The following is a 19,331-nucleotide window of genomic DNA, read 5'->3' as shown; positions in this document are numbered from 1 at the left end:
GACAAAAACTGAAACCGGAGTAGAAGGGATAGACCATTTTTGTTAATGAACAGGAATATAAAATATATATGAAAACAAGAAAATGATAGTCATAATAATATTCATAAAACATTAGCATCCCAGATAGTTTAAAAGTCCTGCATAGCCCCTTATAAAAGATTACCACAGTAAAAGTGCAGAGTGCAGTAAAGTGTAGTGAAAAAAGTATAACCATGGTAAAAGCATGGGAAAACTGCAAAAATACAGTGCAAAAATACAGCTGTAAAATGTTATAAGTAGCTGCACATATCCACTGTGCAATGAATTGATTTCTTAAGCCATTAAACTGAGTGGAAAGGCAAGGGCTGGACAGAACCGCAAGCTCTCTAGTCGAGAGGCATTATGAAGTGTATACCAAAACTCTGAATCAATTCAGTCCTCAGCATTTGAGTTTTAGTTGAAGCAAGTGATGGTGAACCTGGCACATAACCTTCCAGTCACATCTTCAGCTATGTATGAGTGGTCTGTGTCAGACCTCTGTGTACATGTCTGGATATTCAGATCAGCGCAGACAGGGCCGGTGCCACCTGTGTGGAGATAGTTTCCATTCTCCTATCTTTAGCCTGCATGCGCTAGTACCCCTGGAAATAGCAGGCAGATCGTGGTGCTCTAAGTCTGAATTCCCACTTTTGTATATCAGCTGTTCAGTTTTATCATTGTGGTGAGTGGAATAAAACTATTTTAATGCATTTTAATTCTAGGCTATAAGGTAACAAAAGGTGAACATTTTGAAAGTGGGTGTAGACTTTCTATAGGCACTGTATGTAAAATACTTAAAAGAATAAAACATTTTCCAATGAGGATCTTATTATTTTGTTGGCTTCTCCTAGAGTTGGTTGCAGCCTGACATGATAAAAGAATTTCAGTACGTGAAATATACAGTGCATTGCCAGCAGGGGGCAGAGTTTGTCCCGGGGGGTGGGGTTGGGTGGGGGTTGTTAGATTCTTGGCATGTGGTGTGTTTTTTAAAGAGCTACAAAAAGCTGCTCTCCGCTAAGACAATTCATTTGCCATATTACACAGTATGTTTATATATATACACACACACACACACACTCACACACACACAAAAACAGTTTTACTCGCTAATATTGAATCAGCCTGAATGTGGTGCCTATATTTAAACAATTGCCATTTTTATTATCCTGTTGAAAGGCTTGCTGAAGATATGTTGCACAATTTTGTGAAATACGAATAGACAATTTCATAATTATAGCGCAACACATTGTGTAAATATATTTATGCCATTTTGGTTCCAAATAGAAGCTCAACGGTATTTTTCTCCAGATAGATTTATGTTTCACTGTGTTTCAAAGGACCAGACAGCATGGGGCAGTAAAGAATTCTGGCAGTAGGGCTGGCAAATACAAATGACTGCGCCATGGCAGTGTCATCTCTGTGCCACTGCCGCCCCCTTGTGGACTCAAAGAGTGCTACTGCCTCTTACCAACTCGAGCTGCAAGGGAATGCAATTTAGGAATACATACTTTTAGAAGTTCACACTGTTTTATTTTATATAGAAGATCAGTGACACTTAAAATAATGGCTGTAAAGTGCTATGAATTCCAATGCTTTAGTTGCTATTTCTGTGGTGTACAGCTTGAATTATTTATGACTTTGTGGCCATTTTTTCTTAAATTCTTTACAGGACTGGACAAATCATAACAACATGTCAAAGTTTCAGACATTAATCCAGGCACAATTGTTCATAGACACACCAGTTTTAACCAGTGCAATTCAAAGCAATTCAAAGCAGATCCCAATGCAGCTGCATAACACAGAATTCTGACAACCAAATGCATACGTTTCTGGGATTCCTTGATTTCAGCCACTGTGATCTGAAATACCGGGCAAGACAATCCCTTTATATAGCCTATAGTTAATAAGCTGATGCCAGTTTGTTTATATTGGCAACACTTGCCAGCTTTTATTCTGACAATGATTTGCCTGCAACCTTTCTACTGTACAGCTTTTGAAAGCAATATTACTGGCAATGCTATCAGCAGTTAAATGTAGATTTTACCGGGAGAGAGAAAGGGGATCCAAATCAATAATGAAAAAAATATTTTAAAAATCCAGTTTTGTTGGATTTTGTGGGAAGTTGAGGAAATAAAAACGCCTTCAAAAATATGGGTGTGTTCAGACCCAAAGATAGCTATTAACCTTCAAAATGTCTATTAGAATGCCATTCCGGAATGATGAGGAGGATTACATCACTGATGCTCTAGGCTGGATACGAGATGTACCATTGTTCCACGTGGGAATGTAAGACTGCCTCTGCAAACGAGTAGATATGAATGGAAACCGCATTTGGAGTGGCATTTCCGTAAAGACATTGCTGTTTTATTTGAGCTCATTTAAATAACAGCTCCTGCTTTGCCCTTGATTTGCATGATGTTGTAACAGAAGTGGACGTTTGTCACAAAGACGGCTGCAGTGGGTGACGTCAGACCAGAAACAGGAACCAACACAAAATAGGATATGGAGTAATAGTAGCCAATGCATATTTGTGGTAATAGTAAAGTTGCCAAGGCAGTCGGTATATGATGCTGTATAACCTACTGCTTTTGTGTTTCCCAGAGTCAGTTCAAAAGACCTGCTGTAGCATTCCTGGCAATCTGGCAGTGTGCCAGAGATTTGATATGTAGCACACACTGTTGTGTAAATTACCCTGGCTAAAAGAATCCTATTTATCAAAGATCAGTTCCACTTGTGATAGGCAAGGCAGCAGATCTCATAGACTTTAATAGAGGTCTGATAGTAGTTTGATATTGGAATGGGATGAGATTGAGTGTCGACTGGCTTCATGGTACAGTTGAAAATGTGGCTTTGGAATTAAAATCCGATTTCCCACCTCTTCATTAATATCAAAGCAATAACACACGCCCAGGGGTTCAACGGGCATATTTGGACACCCTAGAGTGTGTTACTGCATTTATAAAATGGCACCACAACTCTACCCCACTCTTCATTCAGCTACTGATTGCCATTTCTTATTCTATACTTTTCAACATGCTGTGGATGCACTTCATGGACCTCGTTTTTTTTTTCTTCATACTGAAATGCTCTAATTTTGAGTTTACAGTCATGACAGGGGATGCGTGTTAGTTTTTGTATCGTCTAGTGCATACTGATATAATATTCATGACTTGCTTCAAGAGATTTGCTGCTTTGCCATGTCTCACCCTGATTGCATCAATTCCAGATATACCCTCCAATGCTTTCCAGATTCCCTTAACAATGTAGTCTTCAAAACTGGCACTAACTTCCCTGTCACAGGTTCCACAGGCTTTAGAATGGCAGAGTCAGTGAGCATTCACCTTTATATATTTAAAACTTTGCAAAAAACCCTAGCGATTTAAGATCTTAATTGTGTCTGGCAACCTCCGGGGATCCTGAGTTTTGATTGATATTGAAAGCATGCCACATTAAATCATAGCCAGCTTCAGTTTTAGTACTTGGTCTCTACCCAGTCACCTGGAACATTGGGTGTCTTCAGGACTCTAATGAGATATGAAACCAGAGATAGGCTGCCGATTTAATAGATTAATAGGTTTGGATTATTTGCTCAGGGTTCAATTCTTACCTCATTGAAAATAAGCCTCATTGACAGCAGTGAGTTCTGGAGAACGGTATCTGTTGAGTGTCACAGGGCTTATCCTGCAGGGAGTGAGAAGGGTTAATGCGCAGAGCAGCTAACTTTATTAAGCATTCTTTACAAGAAGGATTCTTCTTTGAGTCAACCTAGGTCTAGACAGTTCACTGGTCCCATAATTCAGGACCGGAAACATTATCATAGTTGAGTATACAAACTTTGTCATTAATATCCCTCTGCTGCAGATGAAACGCTCTGTGAAGGGGATATAGTGGAGACACTGGTAGACACTGGTAGACTCGTATGTCATATGTCACACATTTCTTCATATATCGCTTATCCGTTGATCACATTCAGACATTTCTGTCTGTACATCTGTATGCCACACTTACCACAGTAACTGCTTATCCAATTGTCATGAAACTTGGCATTAGTATTGTTTTGTTTAAGCTGAGATGGAGGTGGTTATGTACAGTAATGTATGTATATCACAGATTTCCTTATCATGCAACTTCTCAGATCTCGACGATATAGACGGGTGTCATGAAGTTGTCATGACACTTGACAATTCTTATTGTATTAGGTACATGTTGATAAATGGCATGCTCATTAACTTTTCCATCATCCCGGACTCACAGCAGTGCCAGTGGTAAGCACGTACGAATCCACTACGTCTGCAGTGACGAGGGCTGTTCAGAGCTGCTATCTGTGCTCGTTTTTAGACGTTTTTATTCAGCAATCAACTGGTTTATGAATCATAAATCAAAAAAATGATATGGCTACAAAGCCGCTTGAGTTATAAAGACAAATAATTATATAGGCATGTTATGACATGTTTTTTTCTCCAGCAAGCAAAATACTCTCTTGAACAACTTTACAGTTCTGACAACACTTCAAAACCTTGGTCAGAGACCCAACGTGCTCAAAGCCCAGTTAGGGTGCTGTTTTGTTATATCGATGTGTTCATAGCACTGCTTTCTTTGACTTTGTTTTCCAAGTAGGCCAAGTCTCTTGATAAAAGTACAATCAGCTGCTGGCAGTGGATATGTAATCATCCTGCAGTGTGCATGTGTCCCTGCAGATCACAATGGCAGTGCTATCTTCCAATAATAGACACTTTTACAGTAACGGAGTAGTACTCCAGTCCTATACGCTCAGAAGCACTCCTCTGGACCCCTCAGACCAGATCTAGCCAAACCAGTTCTGTAGTCAGTTTTATAAGTTTTTTAGAAATTGTGCTATTATAGACAAAAAACAATGCAGTGTTTGGTTAGGGGATGTTTTGGACAGCATAAGCTGAATCATCATGCTGTAATGCTGCTTAGTAATGTATAAAAGCATCTTTTAAGTGTTAATGTTTGATCCCTGTAAAAGTTGGTCACTTCAACCACAAGCTTGAAAATCCTGGAACATACCCTAATTCAAGTTGGATAGCAGCAGTTCAAAGCTTGTTCGTGGCCGTCATCTTTGCCAGGATCCTGCTCTGGTTGTTATACTTTTTATGCCATGAAAAACACAAGTTTTAAAGATACTGAATTCTGTAATTCTTTTCAATCAAGGCTTAAGACCTACTGTTTTGACATCACTCTGTGCTGCCTACTGGAGAACTATAGAATGTTTGTATTGTATTATTCTAGGAATCAATTTCCCCAGCTGTAGCATTTCTAACATTCAGGTTTGTGATAATAACACAGTAACAAAGACGTTGTCTTGGGAACAGGTATCCTGAATTTGCTCACCCTTTGCATTGATATTAGCAATTTGTTATTTAAGTCATTTTGGATATGCTTTGAGTTGTATTCAGAGTATAAAAGATGGTTTAGACTCCAGTGTATGCATTGTGAAAAAAATGGAGTTGTTCTATTTAAGCATATCTTCTTCCTGCTCTCTTCTAAAAATAGCCCAGTACCTATTTCTATCAAGTCCCTAAAGGTATGCAAAGCGTCCCATTACTTCAGCCTTCTGCCTCTCCTTGTGATTGCATTTGTGCTTCCTCTGGTTTTCTGGCTCAGCGGGTTACCCAAGTCTGCCCCTGTTCTATTTATAACTGCAGCCCCGCCCTCAGAGCTTAACTGGCTCATTTCCTTTACCTGTATCTTTTGAAAGAATGGAAGAGGGGGAGTTTATTTGTATTGGTAGTCCTATTGGCAGACTAGCTATCACGGTATCTAGTGCACACCTGTGGGCTTAGTGTGAGATATTACGCAAAAGCCTCACATCAGTAACACATTGTCATGCCTTTAAACTACACACCAAACAACTGCAGAGTTTCTCAGTCAAACATTTCACAAGGACCTCGAGACGGAGCCGGGATGAGGCTAAGAAGACACAGCAGTCTGGAGTTTCTGGAGGCCTACACCAGCGTGCCTGAGAAAGAGGTTTGGAAATGAGTTTTGTTTCTTTAGCTGGGGTAAGGACAGCTGATGTTTCTTTGATAACAAAAGATGGGCTGGGATGGACAGGGTTCTTTTAGCTTGTCGCTGTCATGTAGTTAAATATTTTCTTTTGTTGAATATTGATGTTTTACAGTAAAAGGCAGTTGATATGGCCAAAAGTTGAAATAAGGCTTTTGATAGTTTTACTTTTGATTTGGTTTGTTTTAGAACCTACTCTAAATGGTATGATATTTGTGTATAATGTATTGTTTTTTTATTCTGTCCATATAATATCATTTATTAGTTAACTATGAAAATACTGTAAGGGTATTAGGGTCAGGGTCAGGGTCAAGGTCAGGGTTGATGAGGGGGTTTCTTATGGAAATGTGTACTCCTACAAGAGTGGCACCAGCCAGCTCACATTTGATGGGATAAGCTTTTTTCTATATAGAAATGTAACTAACACCGTATATGCCTGTATTTTTTTCATTTGAGTTTGTAAATGCGTGATCATTAAGCCTATTTTTTTTTTTATTATTAGTTTTTTCATACTTGCACATTCTATGTCAATGAAATGTGTGGATCAATGGAACTGGCTACAAGCATTACATGAGCTTCCCCTCTCAGCTCTGCAAGCTCACCTCAATCCTGGCCTGTCTGCTTCAATCACCCGATGCACACTTGGCCACCAGGTTGAACCCAGGAGTGAGAAACATGAGAAACACAAGCTTGCCCCACATTGTCAAGCTTTAGCATGGTCATTTACACCATGCCATAATAAAAAAAGACCAAATAGTTATACAAATGCACCATTCCAGCACTCTATCAACATATCAGCACACAGAATGAAAAACACTTGAAAATACATCACTTGTTTCCCAGTTGATCTACGAGAGCCGGGCAAGCTAAATGAGGCATGGAAGAATATAGCCAGGTCTGGACTTGAACTCAGCTGCGATACGCTCATCGTTGTCAGTTGCACAGTGAACAGTGTGGGCTAGAATTCAGAAATAAGACACATGCCTGCTTTTTCTGTATCTCAGTGCAAATGCATCTTTAAGTATGTTTACCCTGTAACCTAGCCAGCATTGAAACAGAAATATCCTGCTTCTGAGGTAAAAAATAATTAAAAAAAAAAGGTTTGTTAACATGCCTGTCAGTCCCTGCGGTGGAAACCGCTTAGTAGTCTTTTGTTTCAGCTGAAATGGTCACTTAAAACAACACCAACAACAGCTTTCACTTCTATAGTACGCCAATTGTGTTATGTTAAATGTGTACAATTAAAACAATCTCAGGGCTGGGTAAAAGCAAACTACACAAGAGCAGCTTCAAACAAGCACAGTGGGGCTTAAATATTGACTAAAGGTGCATCTGTGGTGGAATTCCTCACAATGGTTCGCCAGCATGTTTTTTTTTGTACTTATTTATAGAGCGTCTGCACTGACCTGAGCCTCTTTGCAATCGATTGGATTTAAAGATTCTTATCAGTTGGGCCACCCGTTTACACTTACGCTGGGATCTAAGCCACCTTAGACCTGTATGCACGTGCATAATCCTGAACTGAAGCGTGTGACCTCAGACACCACATCTCCATGGCTACCTCACTACAAACAGGAAGTACAGTAAACAGATGTGCATTGTGGCCCTGGGCTTACAAATGATTAAGACAGCCCTTGTTCATTTTATGGTTTAGAATCCCAAAAAGAACAAACTATTCAAAAGGGTATCGTCTTAGTATCAAATTGAAGCAGAGAGTGAAACTTGCTGAGCAAAAGGACCGTTTTTTTATTTAACAGTCTGGGCTATGCAAACACGTTATAAACGTGCCCCTGTAATGAACAGAAACCTTTTCCTAGCTGGCTGACACTTAGCTGTTGATTGGTTGCCTGTCTAGAATGCTAACAATCTTTTTCGCGGTACTAACATGCTGGTGGGGGAAAAAACAGGTCTGGGAAATACAGCTTCGGTCAAAAGTTTTGCATCACCCTACAGAATTAACTAATTTTGCTTCATTCGTTCGTAAAGTCAAATGAAACCTGCTGAATAATGTTATGTTAACATATTGAATTACATATTGCTTTGTAGTTTCTATATACTTTATAAAAATTGAAAAATGTGACATTTAGAAATCTAACATGAAACACCGTGCTACTATTATGGCTTCCGGTAGACTTCTGCAATGTCATTTGGTAGTTAATTTGATTCCATGATGTTAAATAAAAGATCTAAATTATGTTCATATATTTTGTTTTTTTATTATGTCTCAATCCTAAAATTCTAGGTGATGCAAAACCTTTGAGTTTAATGAGACTTAATGACAGAGTGGCCATTATCCACTTGAAAAATATGTGTATATAGCTGAAGATAAGTTAACTACAGGTAAAGAACACTGTGGAGAGTGCTATTATAAACATTATACATATGTCTGTTCTATTTTGAGCCGGATTGCTGATGTTGATCAATTTCAATTCTGATTTGTTATGACAGTATCTGAGTGTTGAAATTGCATTTCAGAACATTTGCCTCTGAGCTTGCCTTCAATAGGCCCCTATGTGAACCTGAGCAGTCAGTGCTTTCATTTAATTGAGTTACCATCCAGCTTATCTTTTGTTTGTTAGTTTGTTTGATTACAAATGCTTCTCTTGCCACCTGGGCGTGACTGAATGGTTTAAAATCCCAGAGATCCTTTCTGGGTAATCATTTGAACCTGTCACTTATACAGACAGCTGACACCTAGTGGCACTGTTTGGTCTCTTGTAAAAGTTTACTGTGGTTAATGGGAATTAAAGTGCAGTAATGGGAATTAAAGCACAGCATTTACTTTAAATCTAGAGACTTTAATGACCAGGTATCCTGGGTCTGTTTTACAAGCATTGTTAGTGTTGCTCAGTCATACTTCTAGTGGATTATTATTTGTGGAATAAGCAAATCTGTGGACTTGGCAATACATACGAGCAGGCAAGCAGTAAACATGATCCATCACACTAGTGTATTTTTTTATTTGAAAAATTATAAAGCGACAGTATGTAGTGGACCTTGTTTTGACAAAGGTAATGCAGAAAACCTTTACAAAGAAACTTGATTTTCAGTGATATTGATCCCCTGCCACGGTTCTAAATTCAACATTTGAGCTCCTGCACCAGCAACAAGAGAACAAGTGTATCCCGATGACCAGGGACTCATCTGTAAACAAAGGTACCCAATTTTATAATTCAGCATGGGGGGGCAGGGACAGCATATATTTCTAGACCTAATGTACTGACCTTAATTTAATATATGCTTCATGTTTTTATCGCCTTGGTATGTCAGGGTTTCTTGCCTTATTGTTGGTGTCAGTAGCTGCATGCCAACCTTATCTGGCCATGTTGTAACATAATCTCCAGGTCTGAACAATACCAATGGTGAGCCTACTAATCTAGTGAACAGGAACAACAACACTGTTGTTGTTAAGAGCACTAGTTTTTTGTTTCTTCCCTGTTTCAATTGTATATTTTCATACTTGTAGATGTCTCATCCTAAAACATATAATTAAAGTACACTTTTGTCATTCAAGTCACAGAACAGGAAAGCGTTTTTAGTGCACATGTATATAAAGTTAATTTGCAAACTATATCATTCTCGCCTGACAGACAAAAAGGTACTGAATCTGGGATCTGCTGCAAATTAACCCCTGTCCATAAACTTATACATGTAAAAAATTTGACATACTGACAGCTGACAGATACTTTCATATGCCTCTCAATAGCTTGTGCTGAAAAATATTCACAAGTTACAACTTAATTGGACAATCAGTCCTCTAAATATGTGGTACAATGTAGATGTGACAGACAGACAGTTCAATAGATATACAAACTATGCCCCCCGGTTAACCAGACAATCAAAAAGGCAAAGAGAAGGCACAGCCAAGTCAGAGGATGGTCTGACAAGTTTGTAAAATGCACTGGTGAGACTGTACAGGTACACTACTGTGTTCAATTCCAGTCACCACATAAACAAAAGGACATGTGGCCCTGGAGAGAGCAACCAGTCTAATCCCAAACAGAAAATACGTTTGTCTGCAAGTCAGCTCTGCAAGATGTCAAAAGTAAAACTTCTAAATAAAAACTCACACTGTTTTGTTTACTGCTCCTTACCTGTCAGGGCCTGGAAGCTTACCACTACACACCCTCCTTATTGTATTGTGATACTAAGTTTTTTTTTTTTTTTTATAGCAAGGCTCTTGTTTAAGACAATGGAATATAAAGCTATACTTGGTTCCCCATTCTGTCTCTTACTGCAGTGGTATGTACCAAGAGGCTTGCACAATTGGAATCCAGGTAAACTCGACTGAGATTCTGATTGTTTAGTGAAAATGAGAATTCCTTCCTGGTGAGATAGAAATCAGTGTCTGTGTTAACATATCTAATGTATTCCTTGCAGATGGTCAATCCAACAACATGTAGCTTTAAGGAATATTTTCACAATGATTAACTGCTATGTTCCAGTTTATATTGCTCAAAGATTTGCGATTGCTGAAATGTTACGAAGACCATTAACATTGTGTTGTGGAGCGCTTGTGTTTATCTATAGGAGAGACACAAAGCCAGGTGTCAAGGTCAGTGGTGAGCCACCGAGAGTCTACCTGCTGATCTTACATACAAGTCCACCTGACAGGAATACTTAATTAATGCAAGGAAGAAAAGGCTGTTTAGTTCTTTCTAACGACACCTTAAATAGGATATCATCTCAAATCATTTATTTCGTTTTTTTTTGGTTAACAGAAAAAGTTGGCCAATCTGGTCAGAAGAACTGCTAATGTTTAAACATATTTTGGCCTTGATAGGATAAAAATATATATTGTGAAAAATCCTCGCAACTCTCACTGTTCGTTTCCCCTTTAAAAGTAGACCCAGGACACGGAAATTGATTTTTCAGCGCTGACGCACACTTTTAATAAACACAAATCAAAACAAACAAAACAGAAACAAAAACCTAACCGTTTTGGATCTCTCACTAAACACCAACAGGAACCTAACTAACACGTAGGACGGCTAAGCCGTTTACCTGCCACAAACGAAACCCACAACAAAAGGTTTTCACATTGTACCTTTCACTCTCACACACTCTCACTCTCACTCACTCACTCACTCACTCACTCACTCACTCACTCACTCACTCACACACACACACACACACACACACACACACACACACACACACACACACACACACACACACACACACACACACACACACACACACACACACACACACACACTGCATTCTTTAAATACCCTGCACCTGGTTCTAATTTACAATCACCACCAGGTGCAGGGGATTACTAAACAATAAAACAATTAAAACCATTAGCCCAATAACACCCAAATGTGCATTCTCACATGTTTTTAGCAGGGAGGATTTTTAACCCCCTCCATGCTATCTCACTATATATATATATATATATATATATATATATATATATATATATATATATATATATATATATATATATATATATATATATAAAATAGCATATATAATTATATAACCAAATATAAGCTTATAACCAGCCCAATAAAGCAAATATAAGCTTCACAATATATATATATATCATCTCACTATATATATATATAATATATATAAAATAGCATATATAATTATATAACCAAATATAAGCTTATAACCAGCCCAATAAAGCAAATATACGCTTATAACCAGCCCGTGTTGTTAATTGCAGCCCTCCTCTGTACAAGTCACCATAGCAAAAGCATGGCAAAGTATAATACAACGTAGGTAAGCATTGTAGGTTTTATCGGAGGATTCAGGATTGGTGGGAAGACCATCAGTAATCTCCGGTACGCTGATGACATTGTATTATTAGCCACGTCACCGGAAGAACTACAAGTACTGCTGTACCTTGTAGAATCGGCTGCAAAGGAGTACAATATGCTAATCAACGCAGCAAAAACGAAGGTGATGACAAACACTGACGAAGTATTTGGGATCATAATGGATGGCGGAAAGCTAGAGCAGGTGGATTCTTTCGTGTATTTAGGGAGCAGATTAACAAAGGATGCTGACTGTGCGGGTGAGGTGAAATCGAGGCTGGCAATGGCTTTGGCGGCGATGGCTAAATTGTCAAGAATGTGGAAAAACAAATCAATCAGCACTACCACCAAGCTGCGCTTGATAAAAGCCTTGGTCTGGCCGGTAGCGACATATGGTTGTGAGGCTTGGACGATGAAAAAAGAAGAAGAGAGAAGCATTCAGGCCTTCGAAAACAAATGCATCAGAAAGATGATGAAAATTTCATGGACGAAGTTGATGACCAATGAACAAGTTTACAAGCTGGCTAGTACACAAAGTGAGCTTTTAAGCCACGTTAAATCTCACAAGTTGAGATACTTCAGGCATACGATAAGACAACCACACGACACAACTGAAGGCAGTGTGATGACAGGTCTTGTAGAAGGGGTCAGAGGGCGCGGAAGACCAAGAATATGCTGGTTTGACAACATCAGGACGTGGACTGGATTGTCGGGAGCTAATCTGCTACATGCCATGCGAGACAGAGGGCGTTGGACGGCTCTGACCCTTTCATGCAGCCAACTGTCACGAAGTGACGACATCGAAATGACATGACATGAAGCATTATAGAGCACAGTGAGTGTTCTGCATTAAATGCAGAGATGTGAATAAGGGGCAGAATGTATTAAGGATTCTAAACAATGAGGCCTTCTCCTCGGTCCTCCAGTTAGTATCAGATACAGTTTGTTTAAAACATGCTATTACCTTAGTGATTAGCAATAATGTATTATAATAACCACAACTGTATTCCTCCAAGCCTATTTAATGTAAGAGAAACATACATTAGCAATGCATGTACAGTGTCTATAGAAAGTCTACACCCCTTTGAACTTTTTCACATTTTGTTGTGTCAGTGCCTCAGTTTCATGCATTTAAAGGAGGATTTTTTTCCACTTAACTACACACCATATTCCACACTGTATAAGGGGAAAAAAGTTTTTATTGAGAAAAAAATCATATATTAAAAATACGAAACTGAAAGACCATAATTGGATAAGTCTTCACCTCCCTGAATTAATACTTGGTGGAAGCACCTTTGGGAGCAATTACAACAGAGTCTGTTGGGATAAGTCTCTACCAACTTTGCACACCTAGATTTGGCAATATTTGACCATTCTTTACAAAACCGTTCATGCTCTGTCATGTTCCCCGAGGAGCATTGATGGACAGCGATCTTCAAGTCATGCAACATATTTTCGATTGGATTTAGGTTGGGGCTCTAACTGGGCCACTCAAGGACATTTACCTTTTTGTTCCTTAGCCACACCAGTGTAGCTTTGGCTGTGTGCTTTGGGTCATTGTCATGCTGAAAGGTGAACTTCCGTCCTACTTTCAGCTTTCTTGCAGAGGGCAGCAGGTTTTCCTCAAAGACTTCTCTGTTCTTTGCTCTGTACAATGAGAAACATCTCCATAACACGATGCTGCCACCACCATGCTTCACAGTAGGGATGGTGTTCTTTGGGTGATGCGCTGTTGGGTTTGCGCCAAACATAACACTTTGCATTTAGGCCAAAAAGTTCAATTTTAGTATCGTCAGACCACTAAACTCATGACTACAGAATCTCCTGAGTGTTTTTGCTTACTTCACATGGGATTCAAGGTGGGCTTTCTTAAGTAATGGCTTGCTTCTTGTCATCCTAAACATACAAGCCAGATTTGTGGAGTGCTTGGGATATTGTTGTCACATGCACACTTTGACCAGTCTTGGCCATAAAAGCCTGTAGCTCTTGCAAAGTTGCCTCTTGGTAGCCTCTCTGATCAGTCTCCTTCTTGTTCGGTCATCCAGTTTGGAGGGACTGCCTGATCTAGGCGCCATACACCTTCCACTTCTTAATTAGGGTTATTCAAGGCCTTTGATTTTGTTTTATACCCATCCCCTTATCTTGCCTTTCAACAACTTTGTCCCAGAGTCTTTGCTTTGAAATGCACTACCCAGCAGAGGGAACCTACAGGAACGGCTGAATTTATCCTGAAATCATGTGAATCACTACAATTTAACACAGATGGAGGCCAGTTAACTTGGTGTGTGATTTTGAAGGTGATTGGTTATACCTGAGATAATTTAAGATTGCTTAGGACACTTACCCAACCAAGCTATTTCAGTTTTTGTTTTGAATTAATTTTCTACAAATTTCTATAATATTTTTTTTTCGCTTGGAAGTTATGGGGTAGGATGTATAGATAAATGAAAAAAAAATAAATATTGCATTTTAATTCCCGACTATAAGGCAACAAAAGGTGAAAATTTTGAAAGGGGGTATAGAATTGTATAAAGAATTGTAAAAAGAACATAATTACATGTACATATAGGAGGAGGCCATTCGGACAAGCAGGGATTCGGCACCTTGGTGACCTTACCCTTACCCCATTTCATACCCTCACAACTCTCTGTGTGAAGAAGTGTCTTCTAGCCTCTGTCCTAAGACTGTCTCCTATAATTTCCAACTGTGTCCTTTGGTTCTGGTTTCTGTGCTGTGCTTAATGTATTGGCAAGAGTTAACCAACACTGTAGATATATAGACAAAACTCTTATATTACTGACCTTACTTATTTTTTTGCCTCTTTTAATGCTGTTGAAATTCATTTTCACAGATTTATTGGTAACAGTACCTGCCTTCTTGACCTGATATGCCCGCCATATTGTGGCCATGTAGCTTTTTGGTTTCCGGATGATAAAGACCAAATGCTTTGAGATATTGGCTTCAAATCAGATTTTGTTCCTTATGAGTTGTAAAAGGTTTGACTTGTACAACGGTTCTGAAGTATTGATTGTTAGTAGAGGTATTGAACCTTGGGCACACAATGGTGCACTGGCAAGGCACAAGCTTTGAACTGCTGAACAGTCTTGATCCAAATCTCCACTATATAAAAATTGTTTCACGTGAACATGAATTCATCGGTACAGACAAGGTGATGTTTGGAGTAAGTATTTTATTGCAGGACGCTTGGAGACTCCTTGCATTGTTGATATAAGAAATCATACTGTGTCTTCTGGCTGCTTGCCCTACTGACCTACAATTAACCTCATAGCTTTTCACTCAGTGAGCCGGTTATGCGTTAGTGTTCTTAAAACACAGCAATAAATGCCTCCACATTGCTCTGCTTCCAAAGGGCGAAGCTATATAGTTTTATTACTACTCACACTGCCTGTACTGTCCTGCACTGAGACACAGGAAAGGTATGGCACAAGACTGCAATTAATCAACGTTGTTCCAAAGCTAATGATTTCAACTGGTGCTTGTCAACTTATCAGATATAAAGGCTGTCATGAGAAAGGTTCCTGCATTGCACATATACAAATGTTAACCTCGGGGTATAATGAAAACCTGTTTTTTTTACTAGCAAATGCAACAATGTCATTTTGTCACAAATTTGATTCAAATTCCAAACGGGGGGTACTGCGTTCAGTTCTGGTTCCTTCACTACAACATTGCTTGGGAGAGAGTCTAGAGAGCAGCAACCACATTAACCCAAGAGATACAGTAAAAGGTACGAACTATGAAGTCACAGAGAGTGCTGATGGTTTGGAATGTGTTATCAAGCCATGTTGCTGCTGCTACTGATTCACTGGGATGAGTACAAGCCAGACAAGAAGGAACCTCCTCTCTTTCGTATCTGTTCTTGTGTTATAATGCTACTATATTGAGAATGTTTTTTTAAATGCAATACAGTGTAAAATTGGGCTGATCTTGGGGTAGTTTGGGGGGGGGTAATCATTTTGGACTAGAATATTGTATACAATATTCTTAGTACAAATAGTAACCAATTGTGTAGTATTTAAAATCTTATTTATTTATTACATCATATATGTAATGTTAAATAAATCTGCCATTTTGGAAACATAGCACATAAGCATGTTATGGTAAGCTTTGTAATAGATTTCAAGTGCATCGTTGTGCTATATAGGCAGGGATTAAATAAATGAAAATGTGCGACAGGTCCTGCGTGGAGATGGTGTTGCTCTGCTGAGCTTAAATAACACGGTCACTAATAATAACGATTCCCCAAGTGTGGCTCTGCTTGATGGCCTGAATGACAAACTGCTGCGCTATCCAAACACTCCAGCACATTTTGATACGGCTTTACTGAAGTGGCAAGTGAAGCTTAGCAGAAGCGGTAGATAGATTCTCAGCAGGGATTTATAAATCTGCTCGCAAAATGTAGGCAAGCTGTCTTCAGGCACATCTCCATTAACCATTGGAAATTAGAACTCACATTTACTGGTTCTTACTGGTTAACATACTGGAATGTAAAATACCAGGGTGCTTGTTTCCTTAACATTCTATCAGAGCACCCTTTACCAGAAACCACACCTTATTGGCTGTCCAATTTGTTTACATTCTCTAAATGTAGTTTTGTCTGCAGATTGACAAGTTTCAACTGAGCTACAGTAAAGCACTACACCTTTAAGTGTAGACCACAATAACTATACTGCAGGGCTACAAATTAACGCCAGAAAACATGCAAAAATACCAAAATAATCATTGAAAGCACTGAGGACCTAGGCTATATTTGGTTTGGCTGGTTCTCTGGTGCTTATCACAGTAGCTCACAGGTAGCTTATTCAGTGAGCTGAACATTCAGTTGGAAATAGCGAATGCATTATATTGTATTGGAAGGTTGTTTCCCTTGATAGACAACTAGCTTGGTGGCACACAGCAAGCCGTCATTGGAGGAATCTCTCCAGCCTGCCTTCTGATGTGGAAAGCCACTGGAAACCAATCAATGCAGTCTGCTTTTTGTTCTGGATACAGTATTTAATGATAGTAAGAAAAATGCCGCACTCAAGCAACAGTGTTGTTAGAATGAGTTGGCTTGGTAAAGTGATCTGTTTTAACTACATGTATGTTGTAAATTCTTGAACTTAGCTGTTGTGGCTGTGACAGAAATCGAATGACGCTTGGTTTTAGATCTCCTTCCCGACCTGTGAGGGCACTAGAAAGAAGGAACAGAGTACCCTTAAGCAAATGGCAGGACAATTTATTCCACAGGGTAGGTGGAAGTCGGCCATTTAGGAAGGGGGAAGAGCTACGGCACCCAAGCTCACTGACCCAGACGGTAGACGGCGTGGCATCCGAGGATTGGAGGAGCAGATGCCCTCGTTAACCTAGGGGTCATGAGCGAGGGTATAAATAGGGGGGCATAGGTTCAGTGATCTGTTCGTTTGCATATGGTTATACCAAACGACCTAGAAGGAGCCTGTGTTGTTGAAACTGAAAGCCGTGAGTGTTTTGTTAGTCTGTGTACTAACACTGTGTGTCTTGTGTTGTTTGTCTTCTCACTAAAGAATACTAAACACGATCCTGAGCTGCAGCCGCAGGCCAGCGTAAACCCGGATATCACAAGTCACCTTTTCCACTACAGGAACTATCTTTGCACCACTAGCACTAAAGTCACGCACTGTCAGAACTGTGTCTGTATTTTGTGTTTTGTGTGGGTGAGAAAAGACGAGACTTTTTGGTTGCGGGTCAAACCCGTGGGATTTTACAAACAGGAATGATACACGCCGCTGTACCACTTCCATCATTATTATTGTTTGCAGGTTTTGCCCTAAGGATCTGGACATTATAATCATTAATAAACACCCTTGCACCTGTGAATCATTTGTCTGTGTGATTAATCCGCTCTGCACTGCACTCACCTGCACATATTCACCACTTTGCCACAGTGGCCTAGAATAGCATGACACCTCTTCAGAAGCTGCCACTGAAAGATATCTTTAACCTTTAGAGTTATTTTGACATCACCTGATATTGCCCTGTAAGAGTGACCGCAGACCGAAGTCTTCAGTTTATCTACAGGCAAGTTGTGTACCATGAACAACAGTACAAGCTTCCCTCCACTCAAAACACACAGCATTGCTTTATAACCTCTCCCTGTTTTCTGACACTAATCACGCAAATGTAGGTCATGCAATATCAAATAAATAGGGTGCACAGCATGAAACAGCTCTCACCTACATATAATCCATGTTATTTGGTTTTCAATTCTTATTTTGTTTGTTTTTCTTTAAGAAGTTTGGTATCAGCACTGTCAATAAAAAACGTGTTTTTAGTGAGTTCTCTAGAAGAGCTTTAGTCTAAAGGTGAGACTATATAGTGTATTCATTGAGCTGTAGAACAAGGGAGATTCAAAGATAAATGATCTGTTGGTAACGAGATAAGAAGTGGTTATTAGCTACATTTTTCCAGTTTTTCTATGTTTATCACCAGTGTTGTAACAGCATTTTAGTCACATTTGAATTGCTATAATTACATGCTGTACAGTAACTGCTGTAAAAGAAATGCTTTGTAGCTGTAATTACAGTAATCTATGCTTTGACAGTGAGCTTCAACAAATGGGTTTCGCTTTAAATGATATATTTATTTAAAACATTTCACATGTATAGATAATGACCCAGAGGGATGTTCTTCAGTATCATGCAAGTTTGGGTTTATGAAGTGGATTTATAAATTAAATATAGATTATTTTCAAAAGGGAAGGCCGTTGTTTTTCTATATATATATATATATATATATATATATATATATATATATATATATATAATTTAATTTATGTATTTTTTGTCAGATTTCGAGCTTGGTATTAACAATGTTTAGCATTAGTTATTGAGAGTATTAGATTATAGGGTTATACTGGGGTGCCTGTCTGTCTGTACATTTCTCCAATAGGGATTTGGTCGGGACCTAAAATCAATGACAAATGATGCAGGTGTGTAGAGGGGCTGGTCCTTGTAAAAATTGGCTGTGGTATTTCTGCATGTTATTTTTGCAGTTTTGCTATGCTTTTCCCATGGTTATAGTATGCATTTACCATAGTTTGCCATGTTTATTAACATGCTTTACTATACCTCACTATTGTTTATAATACTTGCCTATTCTTTACCATGCATTCACTATGTGTTCTTACACTTTGCTATGCTTTTACTGTGGTACATTTAATGCTGATTAGACATGTTGTATTGCACTTACTGTTTAGATGTGCATTGGCATGTCTCACTCACTGTGAACCAAAGAACCAAAAACTCAACCCCTCCTGCATACTGATGCAACATGAAATCCATGTATCTGCATATCCACTGGCTTTGGTGTGAAGTGTCTCAACAGGCTTCACCTTGCAGGGTATATGTGCATTCACAAGGGCTTCCACTCTCAGGAAAAAGACAAAAAAGTAATCAACAAGCATTGTTGTTATAGTATTAGATATGCAATTACCTTTCATCCAGCAGAAATACCTAGTGTCCTTGTACAGACCAC

General features: G+C 39.0%; 1 protein-coding gene across 5 annotated transcripts in view; it reads left to right on the top strand.

Annotated features, from left to right (window-relative positions):
- si:dkey-172j4.3 (diacylglycerol kinase eta) overlaps positions 1-19,331 on the top strand; it is a 111,312-nt gene that overhangs the window by 57,714 nt on the left and 34,267 nt on the right. Inside the window, exon 1 of one of the 5 annotated variants that reach the window (XM_041220708.1) lies at positions 5,853-6,012. The exons of the other annotated variants lie outside the window; for them this stretch is intronic. Coding sequence (XP_041076642.1) covers positions 5,869-6,012 — 144 coding nt within the window. The 5' untranslated portion in view covers positions 5,853-5,868. Of the gene's footprint in view, positions 1-5,852; positions 6,013-19,331 lie in introns of those variants that run through there. 5 annotated transcript variants of the gene reach the window in all.

This window comes from Polyodon spathula, chromosome 20 (assembly GCF_017654505.1).
Source record: "Polyodon spathula isolate WHYD16114869_AA chromosome 20, ASM1765450v1, whole genome shotgun sequence".
Taxonomy (NCBI): domain Eukaryota; kingdom Metazoa; phylum Chordata; class Actinopteri; order Acipenseriformes; family Polyodontidae; genus Polyodon; species Polyodon spathula.
Note: the sequence above shows the minus strand (reverse complement) of the source record. Positions and strands in the feature narration are given on the sequence as shown.